Source organism: Xyrauchen texanus, chromosome 48 (assembly GCF_025860055.1).
Source record: "Xyrauchen texanus isolate HMW12.3.18 chromosome 48, RBS_HiC_50CHRs, whole genome shotgun sequence".
Taxonomy (NCBI): domain Eukaryota; kingdom Metazoa; phylum Chordata; class Actinopteri; order Cypriniformes; family Catostomidae; genus Xyrauchen; species Xyrauchen texanus.
Genome location: NC_068323.1, coordinates 12,334,795 through 12,355,713, shown reverse-complemented (window position 1 = coordinate 12,355,713; position 20,919 = coordinate 12,334,795). Strand labels below are relative to the sequence as shown.

General features: G+C 37.4%; 1 protein-coding gene across 4 annotated transcripts in view; it reads left to right on the top strand.

Annotated features, from left to right (window-relative positions):
- Positions 1-18,987, top strand: part of LOC127639550 (nuclear factor 1 A-type) — a 163,677-nt gene extending 144,690 nt beyond the window's left edge. For all 4 annotated transcript variants that reach the window (XM_052121617.1, XM_052121615.1, XM_052121616.1 and 1 more), the window contains one exon: positions 14,422-18,987. In XM_052121617.1, coding sequence (XP_051977577.1) covers positions 14,422-14,436 — 15 coding nt within the window. In that variant the 3' untranslated portion in view covers positions 14,437-18,987. The remainder of the gene's footprint in view (positions 1-14,421) is intronic.
- Positions 18,988-20,919: the final 1,932 nt, after the last annotated feature.

The window sequence follows — 20,919 nt, the reverse complement described above, 5'->3', positions numbered from 1 at the left end:
ACCCAACTTTCTTGTCTTGTCCCTTTCAATCGCTCCAACTTGTCGATTACCCTTACTTTCTCCCTCTATTAACTGTTACCGGTGCATTTAAATTTATTTGTCTTTCCATTTTCTCTCTCTGAAAGTATATTTTTCATTTTCTTTCATTCTTTATACTGTACTGCAATATCTGATGTGCTGCAATCTGTGTTTGGAGTGTGATTCCCTCCCCTCCACCCCTCTCCTTTTGCTACATTAAAACGGCTTTCACCTTGAAGGCTTTCAAACAGGACGCTAAGGCTATTGATGGGAAGAGTACATCTATCTATCCGTCAATTGCAACCGCTGACGTACGTCCTTTAAAACAAAACGCACAAGCATTGGAAAGGTGGGTTCATAATGCGTTCATTCGGATGGTATTATTTTCAGTGAACTGGTTTAAATAATCACTAAAAAAATTTTTAGTTTGATAGTATGAAATGTTGATATATGTTTCCAACTTGGTACACCAACTGACATTTTACTCCCAAACAAAGTTCTACATTTTATTTTCAAACACCTTGCATATCTGTTCGTATAAATCAATAAAAATAACCAATTTAAAAGAACAATTCAGGGAATCATCACTCAGTAATGTTTCTAGAAGTCCCTGTCCAGTATATTACATGTTCTGTTTTGTAGTGAAATAAACAACAAAATTGTCTTTAGAATACTTGTGTTATCACTCTATGATATCAAGATATCCAGACTGATCTCACTGTGAATTCGGCAACAGTAGGTTGAAAGTTCTGCTGCTGAAATTGGTCTGTGCTTACCGACATTTGAAACCACTGACACTACTTGCCAAAGCTGGAAGTGTTGTTGAGGTGAAATGTGTGAAATGTCCACAGAATGGTGCCAAAAGTGAGTTGTATTTTTTAGTTGTAAATTACATAAAACAGTCAAAAGGAATGTATATTTTACTAACCCAACCCTAAACCTTACTGTCATTGGAGAAAAAATGAAATTTAAGAGTGAAAATGCAACCTCTGAATCACACTTAACCATTACTTATGTGAGCTCAATTACTTCTTGGTTTCCACAGGACCGAAAATCTGCCTCGTTTCAAAAGAACAGTTCATTAGCAAAACTTACATCACTAAACCGAGTTGTAAGTATTATAACCCTTTACTTCTCAGCTTCACGTGGTGAGTGCTAAGTACACGCCAGAATGTCGTTCTAGTTGGAGGCATGGAAATGAGTTAATCCTGTCCATACCCTCCCTGCCAAAGTGAGCACACGTTGCACGCACATTTAAACCTTGTTTACTCTGCATGGTTGGCTCAGAACTCTGAACAGAATGTTTAGGAATAAGGAATTCTACATTTAGAGAATGCTTGTTAAATTGAAAGATGTTTGTGTGGTCAGCACAAGGTTGTTTGAACAGACCAAGGTATCGTCAGTCCTGCTGTCTCTCACACAAAGTTCAGGGATGATTGCGGATCAGCTCGAATGCAGCCCGCGGGACGTCTGGCTCACCCTCACACCAGCGGGATTTGTTTTTGTGCTTAATCTTGCTCGTTTGCAATCTCTCTGCCTCTCCTTTGGTTTTTCACTCCCAATCTCTCGCTCTTCTTGGGCCTGCAGCACAATTCAATCCCTTGAGAGATAAAGAGAGTTTGAGAGCAAAGAGAGGTTGGGTCCCACAATCCCTCCCTTCCTACACACCCTGCAGCTGCACACTGAGGCCCTGACCCCTCGTCTGTTTACCCTCCCTCATGCAGGGCTCCACGATGGAGACCAACTCCACTGTGAGACCCAAAGAACTAGCCGACCCATCTTACATGAGGTTAAAGGTAGATATAATCCCTAATTTTATTTCATGGCCAATAGGATACAGATTGTTACATTATTTTTATTTTTTTGTGCCGATAACTGAAATACAGATAACTTATATGCAGAACAGTTCCGGATTCACAAAATATTGAAGTTGGGGTACACGAGTTTGAACTCTGACTTGAGTCCAAATCACAAGACCAATTTTAATTTTCACGGTCTCTGATGCATTTTTATTCTGACTTGATTCGGACTTTACGAGTCTAGCCAAGTCCATGACATTTGTGATGCAATGAAAAAAATAAATAACAAAACAGAAATTAATGAACACTTCTCTGTCTGCATGCAGCTCTATTAGCCCCTGAAGTCATAGACGTAGCCAGAGTTGTTTCACTTTATTTAAGCAAGCACACGCGCGCGCGCGCACACACGTGTGCACAGGCACACTCATAATTCAACCAGTAAGCTTGAATGTTACTACAGAGACTACTGTATAACATCAACTACCAAGTTGGCTTGCATGACAAAAACATAAAGATGGGTATATATCCAATGTAATAGAAGCTAAACAAGGCAGTTTCACATGACACGGGACCTGACAACTGGTAAAAGTGCAGATGGCATTTGTGCAGCCAAGGCGGTGCTTGCATTGCAGTTTCATCATGGTTAAAACTTAAAATCAAGAACTTCATTGAATCAAGTCACCCACATCATGTCTCTCACAGGAGAAAATTGTTTTTTCTCAACCCTCTTCATTCCTATCTGGTTTTAGAGCTTGTCACAGCACAGAGTCTGCACTACTCAAGGTGACGAATGATTCACTGCTCACTTTGGATTCTGGTAGACCTGCAATTTTAATGTTGCTTGATCTTAGTGCTGCTTTCAATACAGTTAATCATACTATACTCCTAGTCTGTCTTCGGTGTGAAGTTGGTATTAAAGGCTCAGCCTTAGATTGGTTTACATCTTACCTTTCAGATAGAATGCTGAGTGTTAGGATTGGGAATTCTTCCACTCATTCTGCACCTTTCACTTGTGGGATACCTCAAGGTTCCATTATAGGCCCGATTTTATTTTCTTTATATATGCTTCCCCTGGGATAAAGTTTTAGGGAACATAACATTTCATATAATTGTTATGCCGATGATACACAGCTGAAGTCCCACTTGGTTCTGATGATTCATATTCTGACATTTTTAAATACTTTAAGGATATGAAATGCTGGACAGCAAGAAACTTTCTCCAGCTAAATGAAAGCAAGACTGAAATTGTTGTGGTTGGCCTCCCTAGCACTGTCTCTGATATCACTAGCAATCTAATGACCAATGTCATTAAATGTTCATCCCTTTGCTAAAAACTTGGGAGTGATCTTTGACACGGCTCTAAATTTTGAATTTGAACAAATATGTGCTCCTTCATTTGGAAAGGGAAACGTCCCAGATTACATTTCAGTAAGCTGCATTGGCCGATTGATAAAGGTGGGCTAGCCCTACCCAATATTTTGTTTGTTTTGTTTTATTACTCTATGCATTTGGTCTCAGACATTTGGCTCATTGGTCGCTTCCACCTGAGAGAGACCCTCCCTGGTTTTGTATTGAACAGGAATTTCTTGCCCCTATTTTGCCATTGCAAAGCCTTTCTATTAAACTAACCGGAGAACTTAAATTACACCCCGTTATCTTGCATTTACACTTGGTTTAATTCTGACATTTATTTAAATGTTGCCTCGAGCTTATGGCTTAACCCCAAATTATGTATTAATAAGTCCCCTTTCTGCTGGTCAGAGTGGATTGTTAGGGGGGAACCTATATGAGAGATCCTTTGAAAATCTGTTTCAACATTTTGAGATTCCCAGATCTCAGTTCCTTAGATATTTACAGCTGTGCCACCTGCTTGTACTATTTTTGGGAGTAGCATACAACACCCTAAAGTGGCAGATACTCTGGGAGTGGTGATTACTGCTTTTGGAAAAGGCCATGAGGCATCAGTGTATTACTCCCTGCTAATTCAGAGTCTGGGGGACGGAGCTTCAACTACCCTCAAGAGATTATGGGAGAAAGATTTAAACTTGGTATTGGAGGAGGGAGTGTGGGCTAGGATTCTAAAAATGTAGTCTACATGTAGAGATGCAATGGTACACCTTATCCAATTCAAGATTTAACATCGATTTTATAGGCTTGGTCTTAAAGACACACCCACCTGCTGGCGATGCCAGTCAGAGGATGGAGACATAACCCATGTCTTTTGGGGGTGTTAAGATCTATAATCATGTGTATATACTCATATGTGACCACAGGGATGTTTGTTGGGGTTCAGAGCGGGGTTGGGGATTGGGAGGGGGAGGGTGGTTGTGAGGTTTAAATGTTGATTCCATATATATGTTTTGCTCTTGTATATGTTTTGTAGGAATCAATAAAAACATTTAATTACAAGAAAAGCAAATAAGTGCTGTGGTGCAGGGCAGCTTTTTCCAACTCAGCTTGATTGCAAAATTAAAACCATTGCTCTCATTTAAGGATTTGGAGATAGTTATTCATGCCTTCATCTCATCCAGACTTGACTAGGGAGGGAAAGGATTTCACCTGTTCTAGCATCTCTTCACTGGTTACCAGTCCAGTTTTTGGATGTAGCGTTTGCAGTCAAATCGTCAGTGTAACTTCTCATCGAGTGCTAATTATCACTTTGTTGACTCATTTGTATGTACTGTATTTTCCCAAATCAGTTGGCAGATAGAGAAAAAAGATTCAGAAAGAAATCTCAGTATAGACTATTATTTCTTTAGGTAGGGATAATTTTAAATAAAATTCATTTGAATTGACAAATTGAAAATTAAGTAGAAATAAAAACTAAATTATAATTTGAAACATAATAACCTTGGTTGTAATGACTAACACAGCTTTCACTTTCTTTAGTCTTTGTTTGAGTGGAGGGGAAAAAGCAACAAATAATTGAAATGTCATCAGAACGCAATAAGAAGTGTGTTGAAGGACAGTTTTGTCTTCATACACCTAAAGCATATTCTTTCATTCCGAAACCACTTTGAAGTCTGTTTAGCAGGATACTAGTCATAAAATGCATATATGAAACGTTTCTTAGTTGTGTGAATTATATTTGTTTTATCATCTTTTTCTCCCAATTTGGAATGGCCAATTCCCACTACTTATTAGGTCCTTGTAGTGGCGTGGTTACTCACCTCATTCCAGGTGGGGGAGGACAAGTCCCAGTTGCCACCGCCTTTGAGACAGTCAATCCGCGCATCTTATTATGTGGCTCTTTGCGCATGACACCGCGGAGATTCACAGCACGGAAGGCTCATGCTACTCTCCGCAATCCACGCACAACTTACCACGTCCCCCATTGAGAGCGAGAACCACTAATCGTGACCACTAGGAGGTTACCCCAGGTGACTCTACCCTCCCTATCATCCGGGCCAATTTGGTTGCTTAGGAGACCTGGCTGGAGTCACTCAGCAAGCCCTGGATTCGCAATCGTGACTCCAGGGGTGGTAGTCAGTGTAGTTGTGTGAAGTTTAAAATAAGCTTAAAATATTGATGTTGAGTTTACGGTTACAATTTTAATTCAGATTAATTCGGACTCTGCCTGTTATGGACTTTGTCTTGAGTCCGACTCGTCCCCTTTTGGACTCAGACTCAACTCAGACTCGATTGTTTAAAGACTCAGACTTGACTCTGACTCGACTAAGGTGGACTCGAACCAAACACTACATATTATTCTTAAAGGGATATTTTGCGTTCGGTACACATTGAGCTCAGTCGACAGCACTTACAATGGAAGTGAATGGGGCCAATCAATACACGTTAAAATACGAAATTATTTTGTATAATGTTATATGCAATTTTACAACTTCGTTGCCATGATGGCATAATGCCGTAATTCCTATAATCCTGCAAAACTGACGATTTAAACAACCTTACATCTCAAATACTACACGTGTTAACGTATTAATTAATGTTAGTGGTTTTATAAAATTACAGCCTTTTAATTTCTGCTTTTAAACCCTCCAAAATTTGGCCTGATTCACTTCCATTGTAAGTGCCTAATTATAACTCGGATTGTTTTTTGTTTTTGTTTTTTGAGGAACATGTCTGTGACAGGGCGGAGAGCGGTGCCGGGTCGTGATTACGCACACCCGGCCCCTAATCAGGCTAATCAAGCCTCAGAGAGGGATAAAGGCCGACTGGAAGCTGCAGTGGGACAGAGAGGGAGATTTACAGCTGTCTGACACCTTTGTGTGTTTGTCTTTTTGTTTAGTTCTTCATTAAACTATTATTTATATCGTCAAGCCAGTTCTCGCCTCCTCCTTTCCATTAATCCCTTTACAATGACAAAATTCATTTTTGTGGTAATCAGCATTATGCCACAAATGCTGTCGAATGAGCTTTACTTTACTTTTACTTCGTCTTTGTTTTGGGTTGCTATGCATTTCTAACTGTTGCATCAGAAATTGACTAATTAATGCAAGCAATACATTAAATATTTAAGATGCTTTACCTGTGAATACCTTGTTACTTGTTGAAAGCAAAGTGGAATAATGCTGGTTTTGGGTTCTGTTTTTCAGAAGCTCTCCAAATTGCTAAACTTATTGGTAGACTTGATATTGAAGAACCAATAACTGATTAAGTTGTCAGTACAGTAGCATTATCAGTAAAAAGTCCTGGTTCTGGCTACAGAGAAGAAGAAAAGGTGGGAGAATGAAAGGAAATAAAAACGGTTAGAGAAAAAAAGAGAAAGCCTCAAGCTAGGGATTGTGGTTGTAGGGTTGAGGGTGGGTGGTGAACTGGGGTGTAATCATGTAACCACACAAAAGCACCATATACTCCTCTTTACTGTCTGTGGAAACGGGAGCCGAAGGAAAGGAGATATCTGTGGTTTACACCTCTCCCTTACTCCCTTATTTTTGGGTGTGAAGAGTAGAAAGCCACTGGAAAGGGGACAAATCGAGCTCTGGTCACATCTCAGTTTTATGGTTGCCCATCTATGCCAACTTATTTTCCATCTCGCGGCCGAAAGAAAACTGCATTTCTTTCACTCTTTGGCAAAGGGTAGGCTCTTTTTTTTTTTTGGTCTGAGCTAAGCTGCCCTGCAAAGGCAAAACACAGGAACTATTCTTTACTGTGAGTTTTGACCGAAATCAGGTCTCTGTGACAGACGGATTTAACTGAACTAAGCTCATATCCAAAGAAAATTGAGGAAGACTATAAGATTATAAAAAAAAACATTTTATAATCCACATTTAGCTAAACAATCAATAACCTCTAAAGCCATTTTTCTGAGTTTCAATGTTGCCGTAGTTACTGCTTTTTGGGTTTGTAGTGCAGTAGGTGTTTCAGCACTCTTCTTTCACTGACTCTTTACTACGGTCACTCGGGGTCAAAATGAACTATTCCACAATGCATCCGTTACAGCCTTTGACAGTATTTGGATAGTTGGGATAAAAGAATCCTAAAAAAGTTGATGTTTTACTCTGGCTATTTTAATTTTTTTACTGATCTAGGTTCTGCAATCCCTAATTAAATCTTAACATCATCCATTAGTAGAGAGTCTATAAAACAGGAACGGATGGTACAGATGTGTGTGAAACCACTTTAATTCCTGGCACGGTATTTCACCTCACCGCAAAGGACTTTTGAGGACTTATTTTTTTAAAGCCAAGAGCCAATGAAAAGATTCATTAGTGGTACTTGCTAAGGCAAGCATGACTATTGTTATCGCAGCGCTAATACTTAGGATTAAGGATTTGAACAAACCCTAACTTAAAATTTTGTTCGTAGCTTGTTCTGCAACATTTGTGCTACGTGCATGAACTATACCTCAAATTATGCAGCTTGTTGTGGAGAAATGTTTGCTAAGTGATCAGACGTACAATTTTCACCTGGCCGATGAAAACGTTTGAAAATGTCCTTTAGACTTTATATTAAGCCCATATCTAGAGACCAGAATATCATAGAGATTAGGGTGGTGTGCTCTTTTGACAAGCAACCACCCAGACCAACCTATCAACTGCATAGCAAGGCAGAACATCTTAGCAAATGCCCTTGCACCCACCCACAATGGTAAAAATGTAATAATTAGTAAATAATTTTGAATCTAGTTTTGGAATCTCTTTTTTGTTGACAATTGGATGGTTTGTACATCCATTTTTCTTTTTATATTGTTGCGTTTGATCCAGTTACGAAAGGCCGCCCTTGTTGAAAGCATAAGACTGACAGGTTGTAATTTCACACCTTTATACATCTCTCTGTCTCTCTCCCCTCCACGCATCTGCTTGCTGCATATCTGCAGCCTAAATCATAGCTGTCTGCACAGACCTCTGTATTGTAACACTACCCCACTGTCCACAAAGTTACGGCGAATATCGAAAAGAACCTTACACGCTGCCGCTCTCTTTACAGAATACCGTCTCCAAAAGTCTTCTCAGGACAGGGGGGTGGGGTGTTTCAGAGCGGTCGAGCCAATAGACAGAGACACAAAGAAGCTGCACTGCACCGGAGTGCAGAAGTCCAGAGTCAGCAACTTCTATTGATTAAAAACTAACCTTCCAGTTTCTCCGCTGCGCTTGTGGTGAGCAATAGAATTTAAACAAGCCGCAAGCCCGAGCTCTCGATGCAAATGTCTGGGACGTGTCCAACCTGATAGAATCCACTTCAGTTGAGATTGATTGATTTAATTGTTCTGAAAAGCATTAGTTCATTTACCGTATTAGCCCTGTAACACTTTCTGTGAAGCCTGTACAGTATTTATAATGCATTATAATACATATTATATATTTTCTTAATCGTAACTGCAGTTATTAATATTATAAAACTCATATTGTAGTAACAATTATTTACGAGAACAAACAGCTGATCCTAAGGATTTATTATAGTTTATAAATACATTTATAATGCATTATAAATTATAAACAGGCTTTATAGAAAGTTTTACTCTGTTCCTTCAACTTCAGCCAATTTCATGTCCCAGGGTTTGATTTTTGTTTAGACAGATTTTGACATATTACAACTGATAAACTTTTACCATGCCTTTATCATTTATTTTTGGTGCTTTTCAAATGCCTTTTATTTATAAACTTAATTGTTTAGCCTTGTCCCAGACCCAGACTTTACTTATGCTAACAAAAATAAATGAAAATTCTTGAAAAATGCAAATGATTGCACAACTATAGTAATCTAGGCATAGAGTGAAATACACACAAACCATTTCCAAATGTATAGTCTGAAAAAGTTATCTAAAATATTTTCAAAAATTATGACTGTCCCACAAAAACTTTTCAAAAGTTAGATTACTTGTTAACCAAGTTGACAAAAGTGTCAGTGAAGTATGAGACAAGTGATGTTTTAAGAAAATAAAGAAAATTCAAGGTAAATATCACTTGTGAGCAGAGTATTGTATTGGCGCCATTTCCAATCAAGCTGTAATTTTGCCAAATTATGCAAAAAATTGAAAATACTATTTATTTGTGTGTTTTTAGAATGCATGAAATGTTAGTTATAGAAGTAGATTTAAAAAGACATGGGAGTCGACCATTTTATTTTAAAAAAAATTGAATGTTACATAATACAGAATTTGAGATGAGCTGGAAATTAAACTGATAAGAATTTTCATGACTTTTAGAAAACAAATGACATTAATCTCCTGAGATGCACAGTTGGACATTGTTAGTAGAAAAGAAAATTGTGTGAAAAATTTAAGACTTGACTTTCTATAAGTACAAAGTGCTAATAAGTTCCCGTAGTTGAAAAAGCACCCATAAATTGTAAGTGTAGCCTTCTTCACATGATTTGATATTAGAAGGCAGTCTTTAGCTCTTCACTCTAATTGGCTAAAAACTAAAGTAGTCTTAATTAATCATGGCTGTTGGTTGGTGGACAGTGCGTGCGTGTGGACTGAGCGGTGGGAGGAGTGTGTGTGAATCTGTCACGCATTGAATCAATATCATGTGTGTTTGCAGCAGGGACTGGACGTGGCGGATCGCTCGAACAGAACGCTGGCCAGAGAGAGAGAATAGTGAGGAAGGAAATGATAGGAGCAGGGCAAGAGGGATAAGGAGAGAGAGAGAGAAAAAGGAATAGGGAGGCAAGTCCCGGTCTTGCAAATGATAGTCACGTATATAGCTGTCTGGTTGCCCCTGGCAACCAGACATGATGTAACACCAGTATGAACTTGAACTTGGTGGAAAGAGGGAATTTGGAAAGGGGAGGGGAGAATGGAGTGAACGAGGGGAGTGAAAAAGTGGGGGAGGACCGAACAACACTTGCTCACTTGCTGGAAATGTGAACAATGGAGCAAAGCGATCAATAAGCCCATTTCACTGAAGGATTACAGGGCTACAGCAGGATAACCTTACCACTTGAGTCCACAGCCACCACTGCAGCAGCATTTCTCCAGTTTTGTGTCGCAGAAAGCTCGGCAAAGGCATACAGAGAGAGGGGGAACCGAGGGAGCAGATGGATAGAAACAGATAGAGAGTGAAAGAATGTTAGTCAAGCGGGGTATGGTTGTACCGTAGTCATTGCAGAGTCACAAACTTTTCAGGTTCAAGACAAGTTAAGCTTAATCAACAGCATTTGTGGCATAATGTTAATGACAACAAAATGAATTTTGTTTTTTTTTTAAAACAAAAGCAATACACTTGGTTACAGTTAGACACCAATTACAATGGAAGGGAACAGGACCAATCCGTAAAAGTAAAAATAAACACTGTTTGAAAAGTAAAGCCAGAAGACTTTATTTTAGTTAAAATAACTTATGAACTTATCTGTGTAGTTATTTCCAATTATACAACTTTGTTGCCATGACGACATCTCCATAAACCCTAAAATGACTACATAATGATGATTTAAACAATATCACAGTTCAAATAATACACAATTGTTTTTACAGAATATATATTATATTTAATACATTATAGCTTTATTAAAGATCAAATAATAAGGAAGCAGATCATGTAAATAACGTCAAACTCCGAAAGTACAGTCAGCGCCATTTCTATGAGTTGCGCAAAGTGTCCCGATCTAAAGGTGAGAGATTGAAACTGCACCCGGCTGAGTCACACTCTGTCGCAGGGACATATATATTATATGGGACAGAGAATTAGAGAATAGATCTTGAATATAAGTATATTTTGTCTTAGTATAACCAAGTAAAAAAATACTCTAGTCTAAATATCTTATATGTTGCTTCTCAAGTAAATGTATCATGTTTTAAGGATTTTTAGACTATTTTAAATGGAAAACAAAACAGAAACATTTGATGACAATAGGATGTTTTTGCAGTGAATTTCTTTACTGAAATAAATATAATACAAATATGTTTTTCTCTTTCATTCAGTTAATGTCATTTAGAGGTATTTTTAAAAGATGATTTTTTTCCTCTTTATTGTTAGTAAGCACATTTAATACAGCATTTTAAGGGCCTGGGGCACCGGATAAAAAGAAGAAAGGTTATTTTTTTTCTTAAGCGAAATCATTTTTATATAGTATTTCTTCAAGAAACGCATCTTTCCTTACAGGAAGCAGAAACATTTCAGAAGATATGTTGTGGAATTTTTTTTTTTTAGTGCTAGCTCAAGTAAGAGTAGGGGGGTCATTATATTGTTAAATAAACATCTGCAATTAAAATTTCTCAAACAGATTAAAGATAAATAAGGAAGAGCCATTATTGTTTTAGCAGAAATTCAGGGGCAAAGTTTGATATTGTCTAATAGTTACATGCCTAACGTTGATGATCAGGGCTTTTTATTGATCTTAAAGGGATGTTGCAAGCTGCTGGCACCCCTCATGATATAATATTGTAAGGAAACTTTAATCTATTGATGGACTCAGTCCTTTATCATAGTGAAACAAAAGTGTGTAAGCCCCTTAGAGCAACATTGATGCTTCACAGGATGTGTAAAAATCTTGGTCTTGCAGACGTTTGGCAAATTTTGAACCCATCTGGTAGAGACTATACATTCTTTTCATCAGTCCGTAAGATTTATACTAGAATAGATTTTATTTTATATCTAATTCCCTCATTTCATCTGTTGTCAATTGCTCAATTGGAAACATGTTGATCTCAGATTATGCCCTGGTGTGCTTGGAGGTGTTGCCACATATGGAGAAAAAAATAAATCATATAGCTGCCACTTTAATGTGTCCCTTTTGCAAAATCCTGATTTCCAACAAAAACATCAGGATTTTGATTGGGAGGCACTTAAAGCGGTTATTAGGGGCAGGATCATACAGGTAGCCTCATTCACCAAAAAATCCAAAGCACGAGAACTCATGGAGTTGGAAGCGAATATTAAAAGTGCCGAGGCAGAGCTGAAGCGCTGAATGTCATCTAATGGCCTCAGAGAATTGACCCAATTGAAATACAGATATAATACTATTTTGTTGTGGAAACTGGAGATTTGGTTATTCAGGGCAAGACAGTCATACTTTGAGTCAGGGGACAAAGCAGGTGTGCTTTTGGCTAGATATATTTATATGCAGAAAGAGTCTTTTTTTACAATTCCTTCAGTGAAATCTGCTGGTGGTGAAATATTTACCTCGGCCATTGATATTAATAATGCCTTTAAAGAATTCTATCTTGATAGTTCCACGTCTTCGTCTACTGATGAAGATATTAGAAACTTTGTGTAACCATTAGAACTCCCTAAACTGATGACTGAGCAAAAAACTCTCTTGATTCTGAGATAACCTTGGAGGAGCTTGGCGAGGTAATTAAGGCCTTGCCTACAGGCTGAATTGCAGAAAAGTTTATTCTGAATCATTAAAGAATGGAAAGCTTCTGCCAGCCATGACACATGCCTGGATCATTCTGATTCTTAAAAAAGACAAAGATCCAAGCGAGTGTAAAAGTTACCATCCAATTTTCCTGATCCAGCTAGATGTAAAGGTTTTGGCTAACCAATTAAGTAAAGTTATGACATCTCTTATACATATAAATCAGGTGGGGTTTATTCGGGGCCGCAGCTCTTCTGATAACATTAGGCATTTCATCAATATCATGTGGTCAGTGGCAAATGATCAGTATCCGGTCACTGCCATCTTACTTGATGCCAAAAAGGTGTTTGATATGGTAGAATGGGATTATCTTTTTAAGATTTTGGAAATGTATGTGTACGGGAGTACGTTTATTGGTTGGATCAAGTTACTTTATAGACACAAACAAATTGATTAATTTTAGATTATTTTACTCTGGGTAGGGGCACCCGTCAAGGTTGCCTTCTTTTCCCAATATTGTTCTGTCTTGCCCTGGAACCATTAGCAGCCGTGATAAGAAAGGAGGAACTTTTTCTAGGGGAGGTGGCGGGAGGTGTGGCACCTAAGCTTCTGCTTTATCCAGATTATATTTTATTATTCGTCTCTGACCCTACTAAATCTATGCCTTGCCTCCATAGAATTATTAATTCCTTTTCCAAATTCTCAGGCTACAAAGTCAATAAATTAAAATCTGCCAGGCCCAAATAGGGTATTAAGTATTTGGATATTTTATTCCCAACAAAATTGACCCTTTAATAAGAAGGTTTTCGAGCGATGTAGACATGTGGGCTTCATTACATTTATCGATGATTGGGAAAGATTTCAACTTGGAATTGGAGGATTTTAAAAAATATATAATAACTGCATCTAGAGATGCAAGGGTGTGCCTTATACAATTCAAGATTTTACATCGATTCTATTGGACCCCCTCTAAATTGTATAGGCTTGGTCTTAAAGACACACCCACTGGCAAAGCCAATCAGAGGACGGAGATATAGCCCATGTCTTTTGGGGATGTGTTGAAATACAACAGTTTTGGTTAAAGGTGCAGAGTTTGTTGTGCGATGCGTTTCATTTCGGCATTCAGGTATCATTTTGCCCCAGACTCTGTATCTTGGGTGATGGGGCGGTCATTGATATTGATAGTAGACTCATAAAGACTTGGGTCTTAACGAGTGTCATGATCGCCAGGCAGATCATTTTGAGGGGCTGGAGGTTGGCTGGAGTGCCCTCTTTTCAGGAGTGGTGCTCGGAGATGGGAAGAGTGGCGGCCTTTGAGGAAGTAGCATTCAGAGGAACAGGGAGGTATAAAGTGTTAGTGGAGAAATGGGGCGGGTATTTTACATTTGTAGATGTGTGATTATTGTTGTTGTGTTTTGTATTGGTTTATTTATCAATTTATTTGTTTGTGCATCTGTGTGCCTATGTCATTTGGGACCACAGTTGTGTTATTGGGGCTAGGGTGGGATTAGGAGGGGGAGGGGTCATAGTTGGGGTTAAGTTTGATTCTTTGTATATATGTTTTGTTTTATGAGGTACATATATGTGAATCAATAAAAATTGTTAATTAAAAAAAATACAGCCTTTTAAGTTGGGACACAAGCTGAATAATCGGTTAAAAGCTAATGATTAATTGTTGCAATGATCGTTGAATAGTCAAATGATCATTCTAATAATCATTAGATTAATCGATTAGTAATCATTAGTTGCAGCCCTACTTGACTACACCATTGCCTGAATCTAACTGGATAATTCACACACTGATTGTTAAGAGGTATAAATAATAGATATCAACTATATCAACAATGAACTTTGCACACCAAACCTCACTTATCTGTCCATCTCTGTCTTGTCATTGCAGTGGTACCTGGGCTAAAGACTCCTAAAACGGACCGGCCGCTCCCGAGGTCACTTGACCACCCCATCTGTCTCCCCTGAGAACGACCTGCAAACATGATCACCAGTCTGGTGTTCATACTTGCTGCCCCAATACCGGACAGACCCACAGCATGGCTCCAGCAGAACCCCGCCCAAGCCCTGGAACAAGAGGAATCAATTAAACTCGCTTACACCCATTTACTATATATCTATATAGTCCATATGTATTCTTCTATATGTATGGTTTATATGCCTATATTCATATATAGTAGTTGTCCAGCTCTTCTGAGGGTGAAGCTAGAAAAAGGAGAGCTTCAATTTCTCTGAACACATGCAAGATTTTTGTCAATTGTTTACTGTTTCGTTTTGTTTCGTTGTTGATGTCGTTTTTTTATTTTATAAATATTTTTTTTGGTTCACCATTACAGACTGACAAGGAAAACGAAACATGATGCAATCCAAGATCTTCCCTCAACTGTGCCTGAGGCTGGTCTTGAAGAGAAATCAGAGGCATCGTGAGCCAATTCATTTTTCCCAATTTCAAATTTGGCGCAGTCTACGGCCAAGGGGTGTGAACCCACTACTATGTCTAGGTCGGAGCTCTGCCTTACCCTTACTTGCATTTTGATGGATCTATTTGGTTTCGCATTGGTGAATGTTGGTGGTTGGCAGGCGTGGAGGTTTTACCTGGGTCAGATACCACCAGCTAAATTCTCTTCATTGCGTTTTCTGACCAGGACCATTTCCTCCCCTTTCCTCCACCATCACCATCAACTCAATTTCAAGGACTCAACAAGACACCATCGAACCCCCTTCTCCCATTCCTTTTGTTGTTTTTGTCATCATGGGGCAGGCAATGAAGAGATCATGAACGGTGATGTTTGATATCAATCAGGTCATTTACGGTATGCTAACGGGAGATTTCTTTCAGAGACATTTCCCCCTCATGGAGACATGTTCATATTTTGTGTTTTCGTACAAAGTCATTTCAGTTCTTTCTTCTAAAACCCCAGCTAAAGGTATGTCGCACACAACTGAGAATACAAAAGGGTCGAGTGAAGGTTTGAGCTTCCATAAAATGACAGGAAAACAATGATCAAGATTAACGGTGAATATTGAATTGAGGAAAGTGCAATTTTGTTGGATAGATGTTGGATTGTTAAATATCTTTGTAAGATAGATCGTTGAAGTGATTGTTGAAAAGTATAAGGAAGAAAAATATATATATATACATATATATATATATAAATATATATTTCTCTTCCTAGTCCGTACACACCTCCAGGACTCTAAAATATCGGGGTACAAAAAAAAAAAGCATAAAAGGAAACAGAACAAATAGCCTTGTGAGAAATAATGGGAGCTGTAACTGCTTTTTATGTTATTTTTTATGTGTGTTCATCTTGTAAATTTGTGTTGTTGGAACAAATATCCCTTTAAAAATTCCGCCATTTAAACAATCAGTTTCTGGATGCTTTGGTAGTTCATTTCCAAAACGCAAAGGTAATTAACTTATTTTAATGAAGCACATAATGTAATGGAAAAAATTGCTGTTGTAATTTCAGAAAATTCAGGATCATAAAATGAATGAAAATGCAAGAACTTGTACCTGAAAATGTTGTTAAAGATTTTGTTTCGCTACAGCTAATGGAGACCTGTTCATATGCCTTTTTCAGGTAGAAGCACTTCTGCTTGTCATACGTGATCGCAGGTTGTCAATACTGGGGGTAAAATATTCAATGTACAGCAAGGACTTCCTCACCAGCACTTCTGAAAGTGTTGCGCAAAAATGTGAAGATTACGAAACAATACATTTCTTCAGTTCCCTCGCGTACGTTTTAAAGATTTTTATTGTTTTTTATTTTTTTTGCATTTTACGTTTTTTTATTTTTTATTTTCCATTTTAATGGAAAAATAAAAAAATTATTTTTTATTTTCCATTTTATTTCCTATAAAGAAACATATATATATATATATATATATATATATATATATATATATATATATATATATATATATATACTTACAGCCTCATCCACTGTCGATCAAAGCTCAGTAAAGTTTAAAAGAAAATAATCTGCATGTTCTAGTGTTAGTGACACATTTTTACATAGATTATGTAGAGCAAAGTAGTGTAAAAGAAATATTGTAATCCCAACATCAGGCACTTGCCGATAAAGTATTTGTTTGGTCCCTTGCAAAAGGGTATTTTTACTGCTGTTCTCAGAGTCAACCAGCTAAACATCTCTCTGACTCTTCTTAGCTTGTCATCATTTCTTTAACATTTCCCTCCCTTCTTTGTTCCCTTCAGACCAATAATTTTCTGAATGTGTTTTTAATGAACGTATTTCAGTATCCCTTCTCAAACTGCACGAAAAAATTTATCCACATCAATGTGCCTTGAGCGATGGATTAGTTCACGAATTGCACAAGCTGCAATGTGGGAAATTTTTCATTTGTTTCCCTTTTCAAACCACCTTCCATTGTGCAGTGGAGAGAGTGGGCCTTCGTGAAACACGAATTCATTTATAAATCAGTTCTTGCATATATGTTCACATAAAATTTAATGGGACAATTTGTGGAAGAATCGATTAATGAACGATTTATGCACAAATTCTCTCTGCTAATAATTAATGCTAATAATATGGCATTTGCTAAAGATAATACTACATTATTACTCTCTGCCATTTTACTACATCACACTACTATTCATCAGTCCTCAGCGTATTTCAACGCAATATCCGATGCTGTGTCTGTACAAGACCTTAAAATCAGATCTTTACCACGTCAATCAGCCGAAAGTCAATCATTTGCAAGTAGTTGTACAGAAAATATGGAGATTCTTTGTGTCAACTTTAAACTTAAAACATCATGCCCTTACTTTCCTCATATTGTTGATTTAACACTAGTGTTTTGATATTTATGGATGTTACTGCAATTTCTAAATGAAGACTACTTCATTTTCTTTTCAGTCTTCCTGTTATTTTTCGTTCCCAGATGAATAATGTGGAAAATATTTGATATGCAATACTTGCTTGCACTCATGTAAACATTCACTAGTCATTTTTAATTTTAATTGTATACCTTTTATTCTTTTTAATCAGAGTGAGTGTTGCACTTGGAAGGTTGAGTGGCTGAACGTCAGTGTTTATCATACCCATCAAAACGTGACATTTATGAAGTCCACATCAGCCTCGCTTGGGTATTCTGCTTTCTTTGTTCATTTATTTTTGTAATTTTGTTTCGGTCATAAGCGAGCCTTAAAACAAGGAAACTTACTTTCCATCACCAACACCAAGATTTTAAAAGCAAAGCGTCCAGGACAAAAAACTAGATAAATATGCCCACCTTTTATGTGCATTTTGACAAAGTTTCATGTTGTATTAAATGTTTACCTGTTTGTTTGTTTTTCTATTGCAAATATCATTTAAGAAAGAAAAACTAATATGGGGAACACCTTCCCAGACATCTGATGTGATGGTTTAGTAGTTAAACTTGTGTGGGTTGTATTTTTGTTTTAGTGTGACATTTTGTTTTGTCATTGTTCTTGCCTACCCTTTAGAAATGAGTTGGGCATTACTTTCTTAATTGTCTGCACTAAATATAAAATAATGACAATTGTGATAATTGAAAGAAACATTTAAAAAAAACACAAAAAAGAAGCTTCTAGTGCTTAAAAGAGCGAAGGGAAACATGATTGCATGGATATTTTGTTGCCACAGAACCTTGTTTTCAAGCAGCCTGGCATCTAATCAGCGTGATTGGCTGTATGTGTGTAAGATAATGACAAAATTGCACCCTTTTTAAAGAAAGAAAAAAAAGAGAAAAAGAGTTTAGAAGCAATAGTTTGGGCAGTCTGTTTTTGTTCTTGTGTTGTGTGTGTAATTTAGTTTTTTGGTACAAAGTGGAGAAGACGTGGGAGAAGCGAACAAATCGAAACGATTATATTACGAGAGTTCGGGCAGACGCACCTGAGTATGGGAGATTTGATGTTTGTAAATTGTATAGTTTTATTAATTACACTGATTTTAAAGCTGCCCTATTTTATAATGCAGGACTTTTGTAACATTGATTAAATGAGGAAAAACTAGTGTTGTGAATTTTCTGATTGTTTGTATTAAGGCCACATAAATAGAACTGATTTTATTTGTCTTCTGGGGAACTGGATTTAAGTTGAAAACTTTCCTGTTTCCTGTTTTTATTTGACTTTTTTTGCTTTCCATTTTGTATGTATTTAAGGACTCTTTTGATGGTATAGAGTACTCCTATACTTGAAAAGTGTAGGATACTGTGGTGAAAACCCCATTGTAAATGGATGTTACAAGTATGCTGTATGTTTTGAAGGTTATTTGTCGCATCAGTGTTGATGAAGCTAAATCTAGATAATTCTGAGGATGTTGGTAAGACAGCATTTTTATGCATTTTAAAAATTAGTTTTAGGCAGAAGACAATGACATAGACAGCCAAAGGATGCCCCTATTATAAATGCATCTAGGCATCTTTTTGTGTTCACCATTCCATGCAGGAAAATAAACTGCTTGATATGCAACATGATTCTTTTTCATTTCAACATCTTTCTCTCTCTCACCTTCCACAAGTAACGATGCATGATCAGCTGGCATCGTACCCATATCACCACACAAAACACACGTAGACACTTAAGCGACATAAGCTACAGAAAGGTCAGTCACAATAGAGCATCAATAAAGCCATAACGTCTACATGTAAAGATTTATCATTCTGCTCAGACAATTCCCCAGACCCTTTTCCATTTAATGTAAAAGTGAGGCCCCAGAGTCCAACCTTGCACCATAACTCACATGACTATCACTTGATGGTGGTTTAAAATGCTAAACAGTCAAGCTTAAAGGAGCTGATCACTGAAAAGATTCGTTACGAACACAAATGAAGACAGAATTTTTATTTTTGGTTGAATTATCCCTTTAAGACATACTGTTACTCTGAAATTGAAAGGAAATAAGAACATTCATCCCCTCTACCAAATATGCATATCATATATAACAAACATATTATGAATTTCCCATTTCATTTATCACCTGGGACTCTAGGCCATTCAGCAATTGGTCATGTACAGGTTAGAAGGTCTTTCTCACCATACTATGTTCTTGGGTCAACATCTAATCTTGATCACGTAGAATAAAATAAAAACAAACTAAAAATTGTGGAAAGCAGTTTATCAAGTTCCCATAAGGAAAATACCCTAAATATATTTTAAATCTTGAATATTGTGGAACTTAGTCCTAATCCAATGGTGTTTCCATACATTTCCACAGTTAATGGCCTTTTCAATGCTAATAATAATTTGAGATAACTAAAGGACGGGAATTTAAAAATGCAGATTGGTCTACACAAAAAGGAAGTACTGTAGCTGCAAGGATCTGCATTCCATCCATTGTTATTAACAACACCCCAAAAAACAATTTAGGCCACATCCACACAAAAAATTCAGTTTCCTAACATCATTTTCCAAAATCTGTGGTAATGGAGAGAGTTTTCTAAACACTAAATTTTCGGTGGAGGAAAACACGCCTCTAATGTGGATAAAAGTCTTAAACTTTGCAAAATGAACCCGTCTTCATACGAAATTGAATGGTGTATTTCACAGTCTATAAAGTTCTACTGGTCCTGAAACGGTTGAATAAAGGTACATTTTTGGGCGAACTGTCCAACACCTACATCAAACCTTACAAGGTTACTGGGTGATTTATCTTAATAAGTCAAGACTAATTGGAAATCAAACCATTACGAGCGACCCTGCTTTCAGATAGCATAGCAGTCTAATCTGCATGAGAACTATGAACTGGTGACATGCTAATCTGATCAGAATTTAGTATCTACTTTCAACTTGCACCTTTGCCTTCCTCTTTTATCAATACAAATTATATCCGAATATATAAAAAGCAAACCAGCATTTTACCTGACATTTTTAAAAAGATGAAATGTAGTGCCTCAGAAAACCTGTATTGCTCTTCTGAATATCACATACCAGTTAATAGTTTATAATTGTTGGTTTCTCAACACCAGTAGCCTTTGCTCTCTGTCAGACCTTTCTTATTATAGCTGTTCAATAACCACACACTATAAACTGCATGCTCTTCCCCATAACCACCTAGTAAACTGTCATAAACTAGACTAAAAATGATCTATGAAAACCCAGCTCTGCTATCAAGTCTTCTTGATATAAAATCCTCCAAGAATCTCCTTTAAGAAGTCTTACTTCTGTTTACTTTTTCTCGACAAAGTTCACTGTAATACATTTTACAGCTGGTTGCTGTTTTGGAACATGATAGCTGGATTGGTTTAAAGCTGCATTCACACTGCCAGCGACAAAACGACTTTCAATGAGAGCTGGTGACTTCCGGTAACACAAGCGACGGCGACCGTTGACGACCGGATGTGTGCGTGTCCAGCGACACAACAAAGTTGAGAAAGGTTTAACTTTATGCAAATGAAGAGCCGG